The following is a 19422-nucleotide window of genomic DNA, read 5'->3' on the forward strand; positions in this document are numbered from 1 at the left end:
CTGCTTTGCATGGGGTGGCATGCATACACCAGCTATTTTGGAGGCAGCTGCCTGTTTCTAACATATTTTTTTCATTTTCTGGGTTTAGACATAAGTGCCTGACTATCTACTTTAATTAGTGCCTAATTAGCACTAGTACTGTATTTTGCCCTTGTGACCATCTCCGTCTTCACATGTATAAATCTGTTCAGTACATCATATGGTGTTACTCTGTTAATCATCTAAACAAATGTAGCTTTTAATGGGTCTGCTGTGTGAAAACTCATGCTTACACATTGAAACTTCTGTCTTTCTATTAGTAGTTTCTGCAGACAAATGCAGGAATTAGACTGCTATTGGAAAATCAATATGAAGAGGACACAATGTTAAAGGGAACTCAGTTGGGGAGTTCTGAGTGGATATTTATGAGAGGAAAGGATTGATCATCAGAACTATACATTATACAACATCCTCTTTTCCCTCCAGCTTCATTTGCCTCTTCTGAATGATACGCATGCTGGTTAAAAAGGAAAGCATCCTGGTTGAATTAGCTTGTCACCTATTTTCTGAGAAAATTAAGCAAATGAAGAAAACCAGCGGTATCAGAGGTGAGGATAGCCCTGTGAATAGCCCTTTGCTGGCTATCTCCAGCAAAGCTAAGGGACTAATACAAATTCCTTTTGATAAATCCATCATACTCTAAGGGATGTCCATAGAACATGCTCATGTAATTCAAAGTACCATTTCAATTACAAATTATAAATACCTCTTCTGAAGTGGACTTGTTTCATCAGTGTCACCAAGTTGTACCCATCTGGCATACAAGTTAATTTCCTTGTCTTCAGATATTTGCTGTCATATTTTTCCTAGGGATATACTCCTGAGCCTTTCACAAAGGACAGAAATGAATATAGCCAGCCAGCACAGGGCTGCAATTTCAGTTCAGTCAAGGCAGATGAAACTTGCAAGCATTATATATGCATGAAATGAGAGGGTATGGTGCACCTATATTTGATCTCCATCAAATTATCAACTGTTGCTGAACAAAGCAAAATAAAACCTCTACAGTTGCCATCAATTACTCTGAGATGTTCTGAAGCATTTCTGAATTACAGAGTGCTGGAAGAATCGAAAGCTGTGATCTTTCACGGGTGCTTCTCAGATGACGTTACATTATGTTATTCTGTCATGCCAGTGAACCTTTACTCAGTGAAGCCTTGCATCTAGATTTCATCCTTCCTTATTGTTTTATGACAATTAGGGCACAGGCTGTATCTTATCCCTTTCTAGTTAGTTACGCCTTTGCAAGCTGCCTATTCTGAAAGATCTCAGCTGGGGAATTTTGCTTAATGATAGTTTATTTAGAAAATTTCAACAAGAAATGCTCATACCTTTCTAAGAATTGGTGAAAGAGGTCTTGCCTGTACTAGAAACAATACCCTACTACTGCAAAAATGGGAAACTGCAGCGCATCTGTTCCTTGGAGCATCAGTCTTTGGTTTTAAGGTGTATGTGGTTTGCTATTCCCATGGAAGACTTCTGTAACCTCAGATTATGATGTCTGCCCAGTCTGTAATCTCAGATTACGAAGTCTGGTGCTGTAGCACCCCAGCAGCCTGGTGCACACATTCCCAAACCAGATGCTAGCAATGAAGGCTCAGAATCACAAGCATATAGCTCAGTTGGCAAGACTTTACGTCCAGGCTGCCTGAGCAGACATCCAGAACAGACTAGCTGGGAGGTAACGCATGCTGTTGTGGCCAAACGAGCCCGTCTGCTGAGTACTGCCAGACACACAACCTCCATGCGCTCTTTGTCTCGCTCATTGAACTTTTGTTTTCTGAATGTATGCATTTGGAGTTCTGAATCAGCTCAGGAATCTCTAGCACGGCACCAATGTGGACCCACTTGGAAATTTTCGGCAGCTATGTTCTCTGCTCCTTTGATTGTAGGGAGCATCTTCTTCCAGGCCTGGGGAAGTGCCTCTGTGTTCGCAATGTCCTTCTTGACAGACCCATCAAAACCAGGAGGGAGATTCAGTCTGAGAAAAAGCTGGACCTAGACTGGATGAAGGAATGAAAGGAAACTGATTTGAACAAAGACCCTGGAGCTCAGAATATATCTAGGAGAGGAGGAAAAAGAAGACTAGGTCAAGGTCAAGGCAGGTGGAGGACGAGTACTGCTGCAGTGAATACCACCCTGTAAACGATTGATTCTGTGCCTGCCAGCACCAGAGCACTCCTATATAATGTCAGGCATATTACTTGAACTACAGGTGGCCACCGAGTGCTTTTTTTAATGCTCGGTGTTCGGTTTGAGAGCCTGGGGTCTGATTTGTAGAAGTAGTTAGCATTGACAGCTGCCTCTGAAGTCAAAGGGAGCTATGCTTCAAACATACAAAGTGCTGCATAGTGCTATCTTGCAGAGGCAAAACAGCTTCTCAAGGCTGGCAACCGAAATTAATAGATGCATTTAACCTTAATCTCTCTGTGTCTCATTTCCCAATCAGTAAAATGGTGACATTAGCTACATCTCATGAAAGTAATTCATAAGTATTCATCATGTGCTCAAGGTAGTGTAACAATGAAAAGCCTGCTATGACGTTAATAATGCCACATTGTGAGCAGGATTTAAATAGCTTCAAACAAAGCCTGAGGACATATGCCGAACCAAGAGATTAAAAAGAAACTGGAAAGCTGCACATTGGGTGAACAGTGTCTGTCCCATAAGCTGTACAAGGCAGTGGTCCTCTAAGCAAAACAAACATCATCCCACAATTTAAGGCTAAATTCCAAGTCATACCCTCGACAAGACAAAACAAGTTTGTCTGAAAAATCTTACCTTTGGGTTGTCCTGAAGTGTCGACACTTGGCTTTTCAAGCATAATATTCCTTTAATGTGGGGTTTGTGTTTTGGTTTCTTTGGGGTTTAAGGGTTTTTTTTTTGTGCAAATGAGAATGTATTAAGGATATAGATCTCTTTTAATTGTTCTATGGTGTGCATGGAAAATCATACTTTTTTCATTAAAGTAGACGAGTAATAGGGGAATTAAAAATAGGAAAACAGTTACAGAGTATTAAGCTATAGCACAGTAAGTAGTATTTATTTTCCTGCTCATTGCCCTGGTTGGATTTAGGCATTCTCATTTGAGAGCATAACAAAGGTCTGATAGTTCAGATACGTGAAACTCACTAATTCTACAGGTAATTTACACATTTATGTTCCAGCGACAAAGGTTTCTATTTCTTCATCCTCCCATGAGAACTTTTTACCTTTTGATGCTGAGAAATATGGCAAGAGCTCTCTCGGCATTACAGTCTTCCCAACTCAATTTTACTCCATTGATTGGTCTGGTTTTCCATTTTCTTTTCTTTTTTTAAATACCACAAACAACAAAACACCTCTTCCTAAAGATCAAAGACATTCTTTGCAACCAGAAGCCCAAAGATTTATTGATTCACCTTACAGGTGTAGTCTGTCGTCTCATCAAAGCATTGATTTTTTTCTCAAACATTCAGCATGTTTACCTGTGTCTCACTTGCAACAACAACTAGCACCGTGAAACAAACCGTCAGTGTGGTTAGTCAAACAAGGCCATAGATATGGAAGTATCCAAAAGGAATAGAAAACAATCTAAAACATCCACGGAAGCAGTGAGACAAAACACCCACGGTGGCAGCACACGTTAAGAAAACCTCCAGTGCTTCCTACTTGTTTCAGAGCAACATTCATGAGAATTAAGAAGTGGTTTAACTGTGCAATTAGAGATATGACTTTATATGCTGAAAGGTGCTGGATATTTCTGTTCCAAGTAAACTGCAATCCTAATGATTTTCCTTTTGCTGTCTTTTTTTTTGGTGCTTAAACACTTGCTCAAAGTGGACCTATTTTTTGGATCAGATTGATTTTCTATTTTTAAAAATTGAGACATCATTCCTAACTTCAGATTTGCTGCAGTTTTTGTGTAAAATTGGGAAGGATCTGAGCAGTGATGCCGTAGAACCTGTAAATGAAACAAGGTGATTCTTCTCCAAACTAAGGTGGTTTTCTCTTCCAGTGAGCTTGTGGGTATTTATCAAGGAATGCAATGGGATTGACTATTTATTGCCAGATTCTGGCTTTATGCTCTTGTCCATGCCAGTAAGATTCATTTCCTTAGATGCCCTTTGCTGCTGGATGCCAAAGCTAGTAGGGTAGATAGGACTGAGGCATTTACACAACCCTGTCAATGGGAAAACCATCTGACTGCAGTCTCCTGAGCAAAAGTTCCAGCTGCAAGTGTGTAAAGATTATGAGTCAGGCCCCCTAAATCAGGATGGATTTTTTAAGCCCGAAAAGGAAAAGGGTGATTGCCTTTAAATTTCTGACCTGGTGAGTCGCACTTGGGTCATGATTTCCTACTTTTCTCCCAAACCACAACGGATACAACTTGGTATTGCTTAGAAAGTAGAAGTCTTGTGTAATCCCATGAGCATGATCCCAGCAAAACTCCCCCTTCCTGCCAGGTCCATAAAACAAAAAGATAAACTGGCAATGCCATCCCAAGCCCTCCTCCCTCCACTGCTGTGCTGGCAATGCACCCGCACGAGGGACTGAAATGTATTTCTGCTTCAGAAAATGCCCAAGGGAAAGAATAGCTCCAGAGAAGCCATCGCAACATATTGGGGACATATGTTGAATAAAGAGGATGAAGCTATTAAACAGCTCAGCACTGAGTGAACGCCGTTCACCCTACACATGGTGGGAAGTGGTTCTCTAGGAAAAATAGTGTGATTGAGTAATTAGAGGCTGTATTGTAAGCCGTATGTTGGGAGGTCAAATTAAGGTTACACAAGCAATCTTAATTTTTGTCATTTCTGTGCTTGTCTGAAGCTTTGTCCCCAGTATACAACAGCTCTGCTTTAATCATTCCAGCTAAGCCCCAAAAACAGTGACACCTCTCTTCCTCCATGAATGATGTTACACGACTAGGAGGGTGCTAGATCTAAATGCTGTGTTAGACTTGCTCAAATCACAGTAATACATTTCTAACTGCTGTCATCACTGCCAAAGACGTAGCAGTCCCAGTGTTGCATGCGTGGGCCACTGGGACCCTGGTGGGATGAGGACCTATGTCCAAGCCCTGGAAAAAGGTGTACCGAGGCCTGTCACAAGGGCAGAGGAGATGCCCTGAGGCCAGCCCCGGAGGTGGAAGCGTGGGCAGGGGGCCACGGCAGTGTTCAGGGCAAGTCAGGCACAACCACTGCTGTCCTGCGGGACCAGGTGCGAGGGCAGGCCTCAGCGGCTGGGGATAGCGAGAAGCCCCCCAGTCCCCAGCCCCGCTCCCCGGGGTAGCCCCACGGTCCCCAGGGGCAGCCGGCGGTGGCAGGGGCGGGCCGGAGCAGGTGGGTTGGGTCGGGTCGGGTCGGGCGGGGCGGGTCGAGCCCCGCCGCAGCCAGGCCGATAGGGCGGCGGCGCCCGCAGGGGTCGCTGGCGCAGAGGAACCGGGTGCGTCGCTGGGAGCGGAGGCCGGGCCGGGGCGGGCGGCGCGCACAAGTCGGCGGCGAGTTGCAGGCGGTCGGCGCGGAGCGCTGGCTGTAACTTGACACCCGAGCGAGAGGCCGAGCGGAGAGAGGGAGCGAGAGCGGCGGACGAGAGGAGCCCCAGGGAGCGGGATGGTGACCACCTCCTTCTCCTCCCCTTAGTGGCGCTCCGCAGCAGCAGCAAGCCGCCGCCGCAGCGCCGAGGACTCTCTCGCCTGCCGCGGGCCGCCGGCGATGGGGACGGGACGGGTCCCCTGAGCTCCCGGGAACTTTCCCCGCCGCGGGCAGCCGAAGCCGAGCAGGCGGATGGAGGATGCGCTTTCCCCGGCGGGCTGCGTGACCCGGCGACGGCGAAGGGGAGGATGAAGAAGAAGCAGCAGCACGGCGGCGGGGACTCCCCGGCGCCCCGGCCCCCCGTGGCGGCGGCGGCGGCGGGAGGGGGCCCGGGCCAAGGCGGGGGCTGGAAGAAGCGGCGGCCCCTCTCGCTGCTGCCCTTCCTCTCGCTGCGCGACTACGGCTTCTGTATGGCCGCCCTGCTGCTGTTCTGCGTGGGCTCCCTCTTCTACCAGCTCAACGGGGGGCCACCGCACTTTTTGCTGGACCTGCGGCACTATCTGGGTAAGGGCGGCCGGCGGCGGCGGGGACTTGTTGCAGCTCTTCCTCGCCTCCCGTGGCGGCCGGGCTGGGGGGCGGCCGCGGGGCCCCCCCGGCTTCCCGAGCGGGCGGTAGGAGGCCGGGGCTGACCGTGAGGCGCGGGCAGGAGGGACGCGGGGCGGTGAGGTCTGACACCGCGGCGGGAAGGGCCGTCGGCGCCCGGGGAGCAGGGCGTGAGAGTGCGCCCTTGCAGAAGTTAATTTCTGGCGAAAGGTAGAGTCGCCTCGATACCCTGCCTCAGGCCGGAGACAGATCTGTGGCCGGGAGCGTCTCTTTTGTCTGCCGGGTGCCCATCGCAGAGCGCGGTCTGCCGGCTACCGCCTGCCGTCAGGTCGGGTGTGAGGCGGCGGCGGGCGGCGCAGGGGAAGGGAGGGCAGCGGCGGGTGCCCGCGTTGGGCTGCGGGGGGAGCCGCCCTGTCAGCCCCGCCCCGCTCAGGTGCGCCCGGAGGCCGCGCCGTGTCCGCTGGGGAGGAACCGGCTGGGAAACGGCTCATGGCAGAAAATGCTCATGTGAGAAAAAAACAAGCCAACCCAGTAACCCACCCTCGCAACAAACGAAGGACCAAAACGCATGTACTTTGCGAGCCAAGCATCCATTTGTGTGCAGCTGAGTTGCTCCTGGAGGGAAAGGTGTGCTCCAAGGGTCAGAGCAGCAGCGCCCGAACGCTTGAGCTCGATGCAGGGGTTTACCAGAGCCTGCGTGACCCCGAAGGAGTAGGTACAATCCCAGTCCGCATCCTCGTGTTCACCGCAACTTTGCCTGTGGTTTTTCTTTGTGCCCAGCTTCCACGTTGCTAAGTGTTACTTCCCTGCTTAACAGAGGTTGTTAAAATGTATCATGAGGCCATGTAAGGACCTCAGATTGGCAGGACTAGTTCAAATAGGAAACAAAATCTTAAGGCTTTCACCGTATGGGAGGATTACTACGGGATAATTTGTGGTGTGAGTTTTTACCACGTTAACTACTCTGTGCTACTTGTCTGGTACATGCTGCAGAAGGGCAATCTGTAAGAGACAGTCTTAGGTTGCAAACAAAAATACAGGATTTCTGTTTTAGAAACAATAAGCTGAAAATCCATGTTTGTGTGTACATAATTTATGAACTTCTTGGGGATACAGCTCTCTCTGTGTGTAATGCTTTTCTTTAAAGGAAAACTATGCTGTGCTCTTAGTTAACTGATGAGAGGGTATGGAGAGGATACAGACAGGCTCTTCTGGGAGGTGCACGGCAGTAGGACAGGAGGCAACAGACAAGAGTTGCCACGAGGGAAATTCCAATGAGATATTAGGAAAAAAAAAATTAACATGAGGGTGGTCAGATGTTGGAACAGGCTACTCAGGGAGGCGGAGATGCCCCTGCAGATATTCAGAGCTCAGCTGGACAAGGTCTTGAGCAACCCAGGTCAGTTTGTCCCTGGTTTTTGGGGCAAACAGAAGTCACTTATGGTTCATGTTATTGATTCATGTATGAGTCTGCTGTAACTGGAGGAAAACTTATAAGTGAAAATTCAAGTGAAAACAGGAGAAGAGACTCTTGACTATTAATTCCCAAACACAACAGAGTATTGCCTTTTTGGCTTGAGTTTGAATGACTTATTTTTTTTTTTCCTTCCTTTAATTAGGAAGAAATTCCTCCACTGAAGAGGAAGTGGACATATTTTCCACCAAGGTAGAAGCAGACTTTGCTTACAATTGACTGACTTTTTAGTGGGATCAAGCATAGATCTCCAGTTTTCAGGGGAAAGTTGATCTAAATTTTTACAAATTTTAATCTTCATCAAGGATAACGCTTGGCTTGTGTGGGAATAGACTGCGAGAAACACAAGGTTGTGCAGCTTCTCACTTTGTGACCCTTTAACTGCTTTGAAGGGATCTGGGAAATAAAACTAGGATCTGCTACCCTTAGTGCTCTAGCCAGTGTTTGTGTCTTTGCTGGAAAATCTTCTGAGGCCTGCAGATGAAAGGCTTGGAAACCATTACATCTTGGTGAACGGGTCATGATAATTTTTGTGAGGCTCTCAGCAAGTGCAGAAAAGCCTTTATTGTGTATGCCTGAACATGATGAGCCTCTGGGGAAGGAGTGCAGTCTTACATGAAAACTATTTGGGTTTTTTTTGAAGTGTTGGATTCTCTCAGGAGTAGGTAGACAGATCTATTAATATGTGTCTGTTAATTGATATAACAAGTCAATAAGTTCATTAGTAAAGGATTTTCCTCTCTGTGCCTGGGCCACCTGCAGCAGTCTGGTGGCTGAGAAGGTAGCAGTATCCTTGTGGTTGGAGTCCTGGTACTCGTTAAGCAAACTCTGCTGCTGTCTCTGCAGGGGAGCGGAACATATTTTGTCTGGATGCTGAGGTGCCCGTTCGCATGCTACTTTGTGAAGTGATTTTACACTTCCTTGGTGTACAGTTTCACATGAGTTGTCAAAGTTGTTCCATGTAGATGACATGGCTAAAGATTCTTTGTTGTTGTTATTGAGTGTAGGTTTCGCAAGAGCAATGTATAGTCCTTGAGGTACCCAACGGGAAGGGTCTGTAAAATATGTACAATTTTTTCAGAATTGACAGTCTTATCATCTTCGAGGGAACTAATAGAACTGCTTGAAGGAAAGGCATTGGACACCCAGTCCTGCTAACTACCAGAGCCTTACAGATGTACATGTGTGTTTTATTCAGCAGTTGTAGTCAAGTCTCATGATGTTAAAAGTATTAAACCTTTTTTCCCCCCCCTAAAGCCACAGATCCAGTGTACTCGCAGCTTTTTCCTTCCAGTCCTTCCAACCTAAAGTTTATGGTGTTAAAATTTAAGTCCCCAAGCAAAAAGGAGCAGTTGCTTTGCAAACCATGTTTGCAATGTGTGAATTTTGCAGTTGCATTGAAATCTACAAGAAGGACTAGCCTAAAGGGAGAATTGAGTTCTCTAACTACTTTGTGGCCTCCACAGCTTGGGAGGGATCATCTTGTTGGGCTTGGGGTTTTTTATTTGCATTGCAAGTTTCAATGTGTTGCTCGTGGTTAGTTATGTAAACTCTGGAGGTAATGCTTGGGTATTTCTTGCCTCAGAACTTGAAAGGATATTCCAAAGTATCAACACAATAATACTTCAGTAGCTATCAGGATAGAAATCACACCTGCATCAGGCAGGTGTGTGTATAAAGGAAATTCAAGGCTGTGAGAAAATGCTGGGCCTGAAAACACCGACAAACTTTTATTTTGTCCTTAGGCCTGCATCATACACTGTGGAGGAGGAGTAAGTTTATTTTCAAAGGAATTAAGTGTGAAGATTTGCTAGCTCTATGAACCTTCCTTTTGGGGTGGGGGGTGAGTGTATTTTTAGAGTATTCAGACTGTTAGTACTTTTTTTTTTTTTCTTATTCTGGAACAGCTTCTCTGGTGTCTTGTCCCCGTGTTTGATTGCCATGCTGATTGGGGAGAGTCTTGGAAAAACATTATGGCATTTTGTATGGGAGAAAGTAGCTGTATTCAGTATTTCCACTTTGCATCACCATCTCTTCTCTTATAAAACTCTACCAGAGCAGATGAGAGTAGTTGATACGAGGCTATGCTTCGTTATTTATCCTGTTCCGAGTTCAAGCTCATAATAGCTTAGAGGACAGAAAGGTCTGTGGAAAGCTAATGGTTTCTGCATTGTCTGTCTGGCTGGGGATCACGATAACATGGTTCAAGTTTCATGCTGTAGTCATCCCATCATGATGAATCCAGAGCCATAGTTTTCAGCATGTAATGGGTGGGGGCATGGATGTTAGAGGGTTATTTCTAAAGAATTCGTGGAAGGTACTTAAAAGCACATCTGTTGCCAGTAGGCTTAAGTTTGCTGTATGGGGGTGCATACCAGTCTTGGAGCTCAGAGATGATCCTAAACCCAAGAAAGTTTGAAAGATGTTAGGCTTTCCAGTAATATACGGGAGTATTGGGATTTGCACAAATGAGGTCTTGCTTGTTGATTCTGCCAAGGTAATCCTGGCTCACTAATCAAAACCCAACTCCAGCAGTGGGAGGAAGTGAGAAGAGTCTTCGCTTAGATGAGTAAGACAGAAATCGTAAATCTTGGAGAGCCCTGTGGCTTTTGGGGAATGCACTGGGGACTCCATTCCCCTGCAAATGTGGTGTTTTTGCATTGCTTTATTCTTCCCTGCTTTGACTTGTGATTATATACATGCTTCAAAACACAGAAATGAGCATTCACAAGAGCTGATAGCAACCCTTTATTGGCCAATAAAAATAAATCTTTTGATCTTCAGTATTTTCAGTGCAAATTTACTGTTCATGTCAATTAAAGTGTTTCCCCTGTTGAACTCCCCAGGAGCCTGCCAACAAGTGCGCTGGTTTGATTGCATGTGGAAGTTGGTGGCTTCCTATGCAAGACAAAAAACTTAAGTGGTCAGTTGTGTTCTTCAAACAATCTCTGAATTGCTCTCTACTCTCACTCTTTGTGCAACTGGAAGCTCTCAGGTATTTTGGCCAGATGTGCTTGTAGGCTTAAAGTTGTCACAACAACAGTTGTGTTTGTTTTGGACAGGTGGCTGAATATAACCATAATTCTGTCAAGTGGAAGCAGCAGAAAAAAGTTTGAGTATTTGAGGAAGTTGTTACAAAAATCTTCAAAATATTTAAAACTAGACACAAAGTACAACTCTTTTTTTTTTTTTTTTCTCTTCCCTTTTTTAATTGAGGTAGCATGAATTGGCATTATTTCAGCAGGCTGTTTTGGAGTGATGGTTTTTGTGGGTTGGGTTTTGTTTTTCTTCTGAGATATCTGGCTTGTTCCTGTTAACACGTTAAGAGAGAGACAAAAAAAGAAAAACTGACTATGGGGTGGGCTTTTTTGGGGGGAGGACAATTTGATTTGAGTTTTTTGTTCTAGATGTAATTCTTCAGGTGAATTTTTTCTAAACAATAAAAGCACCTAACATACTTCGTTGTAGTCAGCATGCTGCTTTTTATGGCTGAAAAAGATTGTCTCATCTCAGTTTTTGTTGCTCGTGGATCCTGTATGGTTTTGAAGGTTTTAGATTGTGTGGATGGGAGAAGCACACTGAAGTTTGTCAGGTCTATGGATGAGATTTACTGTATGGTCACACAATACTCGTTTCTGAGATGAATATGCTTTTAACAAAGTTTTGCTTATGTTCTTATTGGCAGGTTTTTTTCTTACTGTTTTTGAGAATGTGTAGAGTTTTTAAAAGAGCTCTTCTGTACTTTAAAGCATTTTGGTTTCTCTCTGGCTTTTCAGTGGATCGTTTAGTTCCATTGCACTTGGAATTTATTACATTTTAAAATTCATTAACATTGTAAGGAAATGAAAGTTCAGTTTAGAAGCTGCTTCCTAAAGCCTTGAAAAGGTATGACCTGAATCAAAGTGACAAGTCTATAGCTATATCCTTCTTAATTTTCCTGTTGTGAATGTGATACATATTGTCTTTTAGAGAAAATATATTTGGGCTTCCTCTTATATTGCTAAGCTCTCGAGTTATAAGTGAGCTTTTCTGGAAGACAAAAGATGTCCCTGTCTCCAAGAAGCTTCTGTTGAAAGGCTGTGTGACTTGCTCATCACTCACAGATTGTCTGACTGTAAGATTAACAAAGCTCTACCTAACACATGATGCTGTCAAGAAATACTCAGCAAAGAAACAGAATACACCTAGTTTTACGACCAGCTTGAGCCTTTTCCTTTCAAAAAGATTAAATGGTCACTGGGCTGTGTTATCTTGGCAGGCCGTAAAACACTGTGTACAGTGAAGTCATAGCAAAAAATGTATAAGACTGTGTGAATGTGTTGTGATGGTATTCTAAGTGTAGTTGGAAAATCAGACAGCAATTATTCAGAGATGTATTTTCTGCTTCCAAAATCAGGCTCCATTCTGGGAATCAGGTAATGCATATATACATCTCTGTATATTTTTTTCTATTTCATATTGTGAACTTTGACAAGGAATTGAAAAGATTCATTCAGTTCCTGATGAGAGGGAATATAACTACAGGTTTTGGTTTACTTTCAGCTTGTATGACAGCGCGACACATACACCTGTGAGAGGACAAGTCTACTGGTTAAATGAGATGCTCCACTTGGTCTTGGGAAGATGAAGGAGACATCAGTTCTGTACTCTGACAGACCATGTGTGATGTTGAACAAATTGTATGTCAGTTCTGTCTGCATTTTGAAGATAAACGTGTAACAGTATTCTCAGATATTACAGTGATTGTAGCCATAGAGACACTTAAAAGAGAAAGATACTTGTGATAAATCCTTTTGGCATGGAAGGACATTTACCATATCAAAGATAGAAGGCAGATAGTGTTAGAAAGAAGATCTTTTGTAGGCTAAGGCAAAATCAGTGGTCAAGCTGCTTTTCTTTCAAGAATATTGCCACTGTTTATTAACACAGACTTTGTGCAATTTTACTTCAGGAGTTATTGTTATAATTGGTTTCCAGAGTCTCATCAAAGGGCATCAATTTTTATATGTGACTTCATATAGAAGGCTTCATGTCCAGGAGAATGTAACTGAGTCACTTATTTCTCGTTTCTAGTGTTGCTGCTTAGATTTGATTTGCAAAAATCAAAGCAAAAATACAGTTTCTTGGAGCTTCGTTCACCCAAAGTGAATGGCAAGCACTTTGTGCTCTATCAGAGAATACTTGGGTAAAATGAATTCTGGCTGTTGGAGGAGGGAAAAAAAAGTGGTTGATGTAAGAGGTCTCACATTTTCATCCAAATTGGGTAGAAGGAAGAGCACTTTTGCTTAGGGTTTAAAAAAGAATGATAGTCATTGAAGGCTACTAAAAGGGAGACTCTAGCAAAAGTAACTCAAACAGAAGCTGCGACACTTTATTCTTGTGAGTAAAATAAAGACTGCTAATATTTTTTTTCCATCACTCTACTAAAGGACCTGAGATTAACATCCATGCTAGCTCTACTGCACCGATCCTGATAAAACTTTTAAAATCAATAGGGCGTGTTAAAATCAGCAGTGACAGTAAGTGAAAGCTTCTTATTTCTTACTTAAGTGTAAGCCTATGATGAAGTGTAGCATATGATGAAGTTATAATGGAGGAACTTGATATGATTTTTGATGGGAAAACTCTGTACAGTGGTTGAACAGGTTAAATAGGATCCTAAGACTGTTCTGACCTGCCAGCTTGAAAGAATAAATACAATTAGATAAAAAGAAAGAGTACCACACGTATTTTTCATCTATTTTATTTTTCCAGTATCTTCTACCAGTTTCTAACTGGTAAACAGTTCTTTTCCCCTCCATCATCATTTTCTGATCCCATCATTTAAATACAAATATTAATAGCAAGAGAGAGTTGCTAATGTCTTTTGTGTCTGGCAAGAAACTGGAATTACTGAAAATGGTTGAGTGTGTTCTGTGTGATACTCACCTCATTTTTATTTCCTTTTTATTGACATAAATTTGGGGCACTTGAGAGCCCTTCTCTCTGCGTTATCTTAGCTTCATGTGAAAGTATTTGCACATTGCTAGCTTCTGGCTCCTGTAACCTGTTCAAGAGCAGCGCTGCTGGTAATTTTGGTCTTGCAGCTCTCCCTCTGTGCAAAGATAAGTTTGCAAGTGAGATGTAAGAGTTTTACGTTTTCATTGTGGGCTGGACAAAAAAAGTCTGTTTGTAGGGGTTTTTTGGAAGTTGTGACTTTGCACCTGCTGCTGACCCCCTGCGAGCACAGTTTTAAATTGCAGCACTGTGAAAGGAAGCCCTGTGCGCTTCCGCTGTTATGAGCACAGCCAAGGGGGTGAATAGCCACTCTGTGTGCTCATGCGAGTGTGTATGAACACACTTAGCAAAATCAACTACTGCACTGTTATTCAGGGCAGATAATTTTTAAGGGTGTGTTTACAGCTCTTTCTAATTGAATTGTCTGTCCTGAAGAACTAGGTGGATGGGGAAAATCCCCCTGCTCCCCTCTTGTGCTGTAGTGCTTCTGGAGCGAGGGTCTAGGGGCTGCTCATTCTTGCCATGAGGGCAAGAAAAGGATGAGAATCCTTTTGAAACTGGATCTTGCTGTAAGATTCATATCACTGTCAGCTGTTGATCTGGATTTCCTGTCTTACCAGTGAGAGAGCCACTTCCAAGTCATTACAGTTTATGATAGACATATGGTGCAAGTACCACATGCGCTTTTCAGAGATCTTGGCTTTCTGTAGCCTATTGCCATTAATTTGGAAAGGAATACCAGGCTTGAGTACAGTACTGCTGCCTTTCCCTGGGAAAATGCTTGCCTGTAAGACCTAATCTGATCAGGACAGCAGTGTCTCAAAAACATGAGCTAAAAGCTTGTGGGTTTTTGGGTTGTTTTTTAAAATTACTATTATTTTAACTTTCAAATGAAAGCTGTGGAAAATGATGACACATGATTTTTCCCCATCGTTATTGGTGAGCAGGCAAGTAGATTTTCAAATGTAACTTATGTTTACATAATGAGGCATTTGTTTTTCTTTGTTTTAGAATCTGGGTTAGAGGATGTTTGGAGACTGGAGGGGTGGATAGGAAGTGGAGAGCAATGACTTGACTGAAATTTATTTTACTCTCTTGCTCTTCAGAGCTGCACTGAGAAGAACAGGCTCTCTTGTGTGGAAAATAGATGTTTTTCTTTGTTTGTAAACGTGGAAGCAAAATGATGAGGTTTGTATTCTTGTTTCTGGGTACTAATGCTGTAGAAATGGACATTTGGATATTTGCCAAAGCTTACTTCTTATCACGCCTAATGATTCAGGGTAGAAGTCATCAGGATGTTGGGATGGACATCGTGAAGCCCATGGTGGTTTGAGTAAAGCAGCAGTGCATCTCTGCCATACATAAATAATATGTTTTAGCACTCCTGAGAATATTTGTTTTAAAAACTTCAACCAGTCCAGTGGAGGGTTGGTTCAGTTTAATGGACATGCCCCAGAGAGAGGATGTCAAAATAAGACTGTACGTAAAGTCACCAAACATCTAGCAAGTGACCGATTTGTGAGATGAGCTGCCAGGGGCTGGATTAAAAGCTGCTAGTCAAGGGAATTTGACTCATTTCCCCCCTTTTTTTTTTTTAACCAATTTGGAAAGTCTGGACATTTGGCAAGTAGGTGCTCCTTACAGTTGTCCTTGCAGTTAATGTAAATACATGTTAAAATACATACACCAATTTTTTTTTTACTAAAACTCATGGAACAAATTTGTAACAAATAAGTGAGTATTTCATAGGTTTTGCCTAGTTACTACTAGGGACTATTGTGAAGTTTTTGTTGTTTCTTGGCTTTTGATCAGAATGACAGCCTACTTTGAGGGAAACTGATTGTCTCAAAGATTTTTACATGCAGTTTCAGTCCAGTATTCAGAGCTTGCTCTTTAAATTTAATTCAAATTACATGTCTTCTGATCTTGTAAGATCTCCTAAACTTTGGGAATTCCCATGCAAGTTAGAACTTGCATGGGTTTACTGAATAGCTTTTTTAAAAAACAAAACAAAACAATGTCTATTCAGGACATGAAATGATACACTTTTGCTCCATGGCAGTGTTTGTGTTGAAATGGACATTAGATCTAAAGAGGTTGGTACAGATAGGGAGATATGGGAAGAAACCAAGCCTTACAATGCTGTTTCAGAAAGCATTTGAGGATAGTCTCACAATATACTAGTTATAGCTTCATTTTCAGGTGACACAGTAATTTTGTGAATGCCTGCAGTAATTGATTAATGTTATTATGACTTTGTTTATTTCATAGCAATTAGCAGAAGATAGCACTAAGTATGGGGTTTTGGTTTGGGTGGGGGTTGTTTTCTTCTATCAGAAACAAGTTAAATTCAGTACCAATGTAGTCTTTACCTCTCATCTGTTTTCTTATTGCCTGCCGAGACTGTGAGCACAAACTTTTCCTTCCACTTCCCTTGTATTTACAGGTGGTTGCAATCCTCTTGTTAATCTGTTCCTGTACACCACCAAACTGTGTTTAGCAGCTAGTGGTTTCCAAATCATAGCTTGCTTGTGGTCCTGCTTCCTTCAGCCAGATTCAGTTTCCCTATTGACCTGCATTATAAAGCAAATACTCATGCCACTTTTGCCTGACCTATGTTTAGAGAAGAGCCATCTGAATCTGTGTGTTGAAAATCAGAAGTAAGGGGGAATCTTGGAAGAAGTGTCCCATGAGCCCATGCCTTTGGTAAGGAAAAATGCTAATGAGGTACTTTGAAAGCCACAGAAAGATCTTGGAGATGGAATGTTGGTAGATATCTTCTGTACAAGTTTGAAATTACAGGTAGAAATTGCGTCTGGATGGAGCAGTATGGTGGCAAGAAGTTTTTTTAAGTAGGAGAGAACTCGTGGAAGAAAGAAGGGACGGACGTGTGTCTTGACAATCAGAAAAAGTTAACTTGAGATTTAGACTGGGAGTGGCTTGTCTATAAGGGCCTGATTGCTTTCAGAGGTTCCCTCTGAAGTCAACAGGGAGAGGCAAAGGTATCTCTAAAGAGCAACTTGGGCTACCTGTGTCTTTATGACAGCAGAGGCCCTGACTTGTGCACAGAGAAATGCTTGAAGTTTGATGGGAAGAATCTGGGTTGGCATGGTATTTAATCTTGGAAGCACTGGTTGATGAACAGTGAAAGGCTTCCAAAGAGGACGGAGGAGGAGGGTGTGTGTGAGTGGAGAGGAGCCTGGAAGTTGCACTAGCAAGATTTTTAGATGGATAGATCTCTTCATGTCAGTGTGTCACTGAAACCTAAGTGCTTAAGGTGCCTAAAAATAAAGACTAAGTAAAGCACTGGAGAAATAGCTCTGGAGGGTATGTTTGTCCCTACTTGATGGGTGGATTGACTGCCATGTTTGCTTCTGCCTAAGTCCTGCAGTTCTTTGAAGAAGGTGTGTGGCAACAGCTTTGATACAATATCTACAGTGGCAGATTATAAACCAAAGGCTGTGAAACTGCTGACTTCTCACTTCCTTTCATATTTGCAGCTGATTGTTCTTCCCTAGGAGAACTACCTATACAAATTTACAGATTTCTTACGTTACCTGTTGGGAGACAGTACAATAAGTAAATCAGAATGGATAACAAAATTGCAAGGCCTAAACCCTACCACCTTTGTTTGAGGTGGTGGTGGTGGGGGTGAGTTTTTTGTGATTTCTGGGTTTGTTGTTTTAGTGTTTCTTCCAGTTGTCATTTTGACCATCACTGCATTTGTGCAACAGGCAAATAGAGGTAGCTGTATATGTAAGTGAACAGTAGAAAATGTATTGGCTACCATTGTGAACAGGTGTGGAGGCAGGAGAGACTGAGAGCAGCATTCTGAAGATGTGTTTCAACTTACTGGCTGAGGAAGTGTTGAAAAGGGAGACAACTAGGGAGGAAAGAAGCTTGATGGCCTCTATGATACCATTACTGGCACTGCTACTCTCCCATTTTCTCTGCTGGCTTGACAGCAGCAGTGAAGGACATAATGGGTTTTATCTGGTGGAGATCCCAATGAAATGGTGGACTTGCCTCCCCATTTCTATGGGCTTGATGTTGGCATGCATGAGAGGCAGAGAGAAATCTAATGAAAATCACCAAGGGTAAGTGTAAAGTATTGCATCTGGGAAAGAATAACCCCATGTACTAGTACAGATTGGGGAATGAACTCTTAGGGAGTAGTTTAGGGGAAAGGGACCAAGGGGTCTTGGTGGACAGCAGGATGGGCATGAACCAGCAATGTGCCCTCATGGCCAAGAAGGCCAATTGGTATCCTGGAGTGTGGGCAGTAGGTTGAGAGAGGTTTTCCTCTCTCTTTACTCTGCCCTCGTGAGGCCACATCTGGAATATTGTGTCCAGTTCTGGGCCCTTTAGTTCAAGAAGGACGGGGAGGTGCTGGAGAGAGTTTAGTGCAGGGCCAACAAGATGATGGAGTGCAGCATCTCCCTTATGATGAAAGGCTGAGGGAGCTGGGGCTCTTCAGCTTGGAGAAGAGGAGAGTGGGGAATGATCTCATTAATGTCTACAAAGACAGAAAGGGCAAGTGTCAGGAGTATGGAGACAAACTGTTATCACTGGTGTCCAGTGATAGGACAAGGTGCAACGGGTACAAGCTGGAACATAAGAGTTTCCAAAGAAACATACAGAAAAGCTTCTTCACTGTGAGAGTGAGGGAGCAAAGAAACAGGCTGCCCAGATGGGTTGTGGAGTCTCCTTCTCTGGGGACATTTCAGAACCCACCTGGATGAGTTCCTGTATGGTCATGCTCTGGCAAGGGGATTGGACTAGATGATCTTTCAAGGTCCCTTCCAACCCTTAATATTCTGTGATATGCACTGTCCATAGTTAGTGCAAGAGGGAAATGAGATTTAGAAATATCTTACTGAGGGTTATAAAGCTTGTGGAGGAATGGAGCCAACCATCTCCAAAGCAAGAGCTGTGCCTGTGTACTGAATTTCTTTCTATAGCCTCACTTCATAGTTAGAGATGTGTGTTTGGAGCTATTGTATGGATGATAAATTTATTCTATACTCAGAAAAAAACAAAACCCAACCTAAACCAAAACCCAAGCTTGGTTTGAATGCTTAGGTGTCATAGAGCAAGAAATCTTTCCATCTTCTCCAAAAGAAGCGGTAAGTGTCCACCTCCCTGCCTCTTCTCTCTCTGTTACTACTGACCAGAGAGCGTAACTTTGTTTTTTATCCTCATACAGCAGTTTCCATCTAGCAGCTCAAAGAGGAAGGTAAATATTGACAGGTTTTTAGATTTCAAAGGCATAGATTGGTGTCATCTGGCTGGTCAGTAGCTGTGTCAAGAATAGGGCCATGATTCCTCGCGCTCTTAGAATGGCAGGGATTTGTTGGGAAACATGTGCAGTGCATCTGACAAAACACTAACACTCAGCAACACGAGAACTCTGCTACTTGCTTTATTTCAGCACTTACCTGCCTCTTCTGGCTGGGATGATTGGAGCTTGTACAACCTGTGGGGTTCATATCTGCACACTGTTCCTAAAATGTAGTGAAGTTGTTTTTTTGGTGGGTCTTTTGAAGCACAGGATGGTTCAGGGAAGCATGAAACGATGTCTGCAAGCTCTGGTGCAGCTTTTACCCAGCAGAGCCTCCATCAGGCGTAGGTATGGAAACTTGCATTTTCCCATCTGCGGGTGGCAACTTTTTAAGAGTCTGTTCACCCTGTTCCTGTCGGCAGGGAACCTACTGCAGAGCTGTGCATTGGGCTCGGGACTCTCAAAATGACAGGGAAGTGTGTGGGAGGGAGTGATAGCTGGGAAAGGAAAAA

The 19422-nt window shown here is 43.6% G+C and overlaps 1 protein-coding gene across 1 annotated transcript in view; it reads left to right on the forward strand.

Moving 5' to 3' along the window:
- Positions 1 to 5505: 5505 nt before the first annotated feature.
- UST (uronyl 2-sulfotransferase) overlaps positions 5506 to 19422 on the forward strand; it is a 160571-nt gene continuing 146654 nt past the window's right edge. The window contains exon 1 of the mRNA XM_061991682.1: positions 5506 to 6119. Coding sequence (XP_061847666.1) covers positions 5864 to 6119 — 256 coding nt within the window. The 5' untranslated portion in view covers positions 5506 to 5863. The remainder of the gene's footprint in view (positions 6120 to 19422) is intronic.

This window comes from Colius striatus, chromosome 2 (genome assembly GCF_028858725.1).
Source record: "Colius striatus isolate bColStr4 chromosome 2, bColStr4.1.hap1, whole genome shotgun sequence".
NCBI classification, from domain to species: domain Eukaryota; kingdom Metazoa; phylum Chordata; class Aves; order Coliiformes; family Coliidae; genus Colius; species Colius striatus.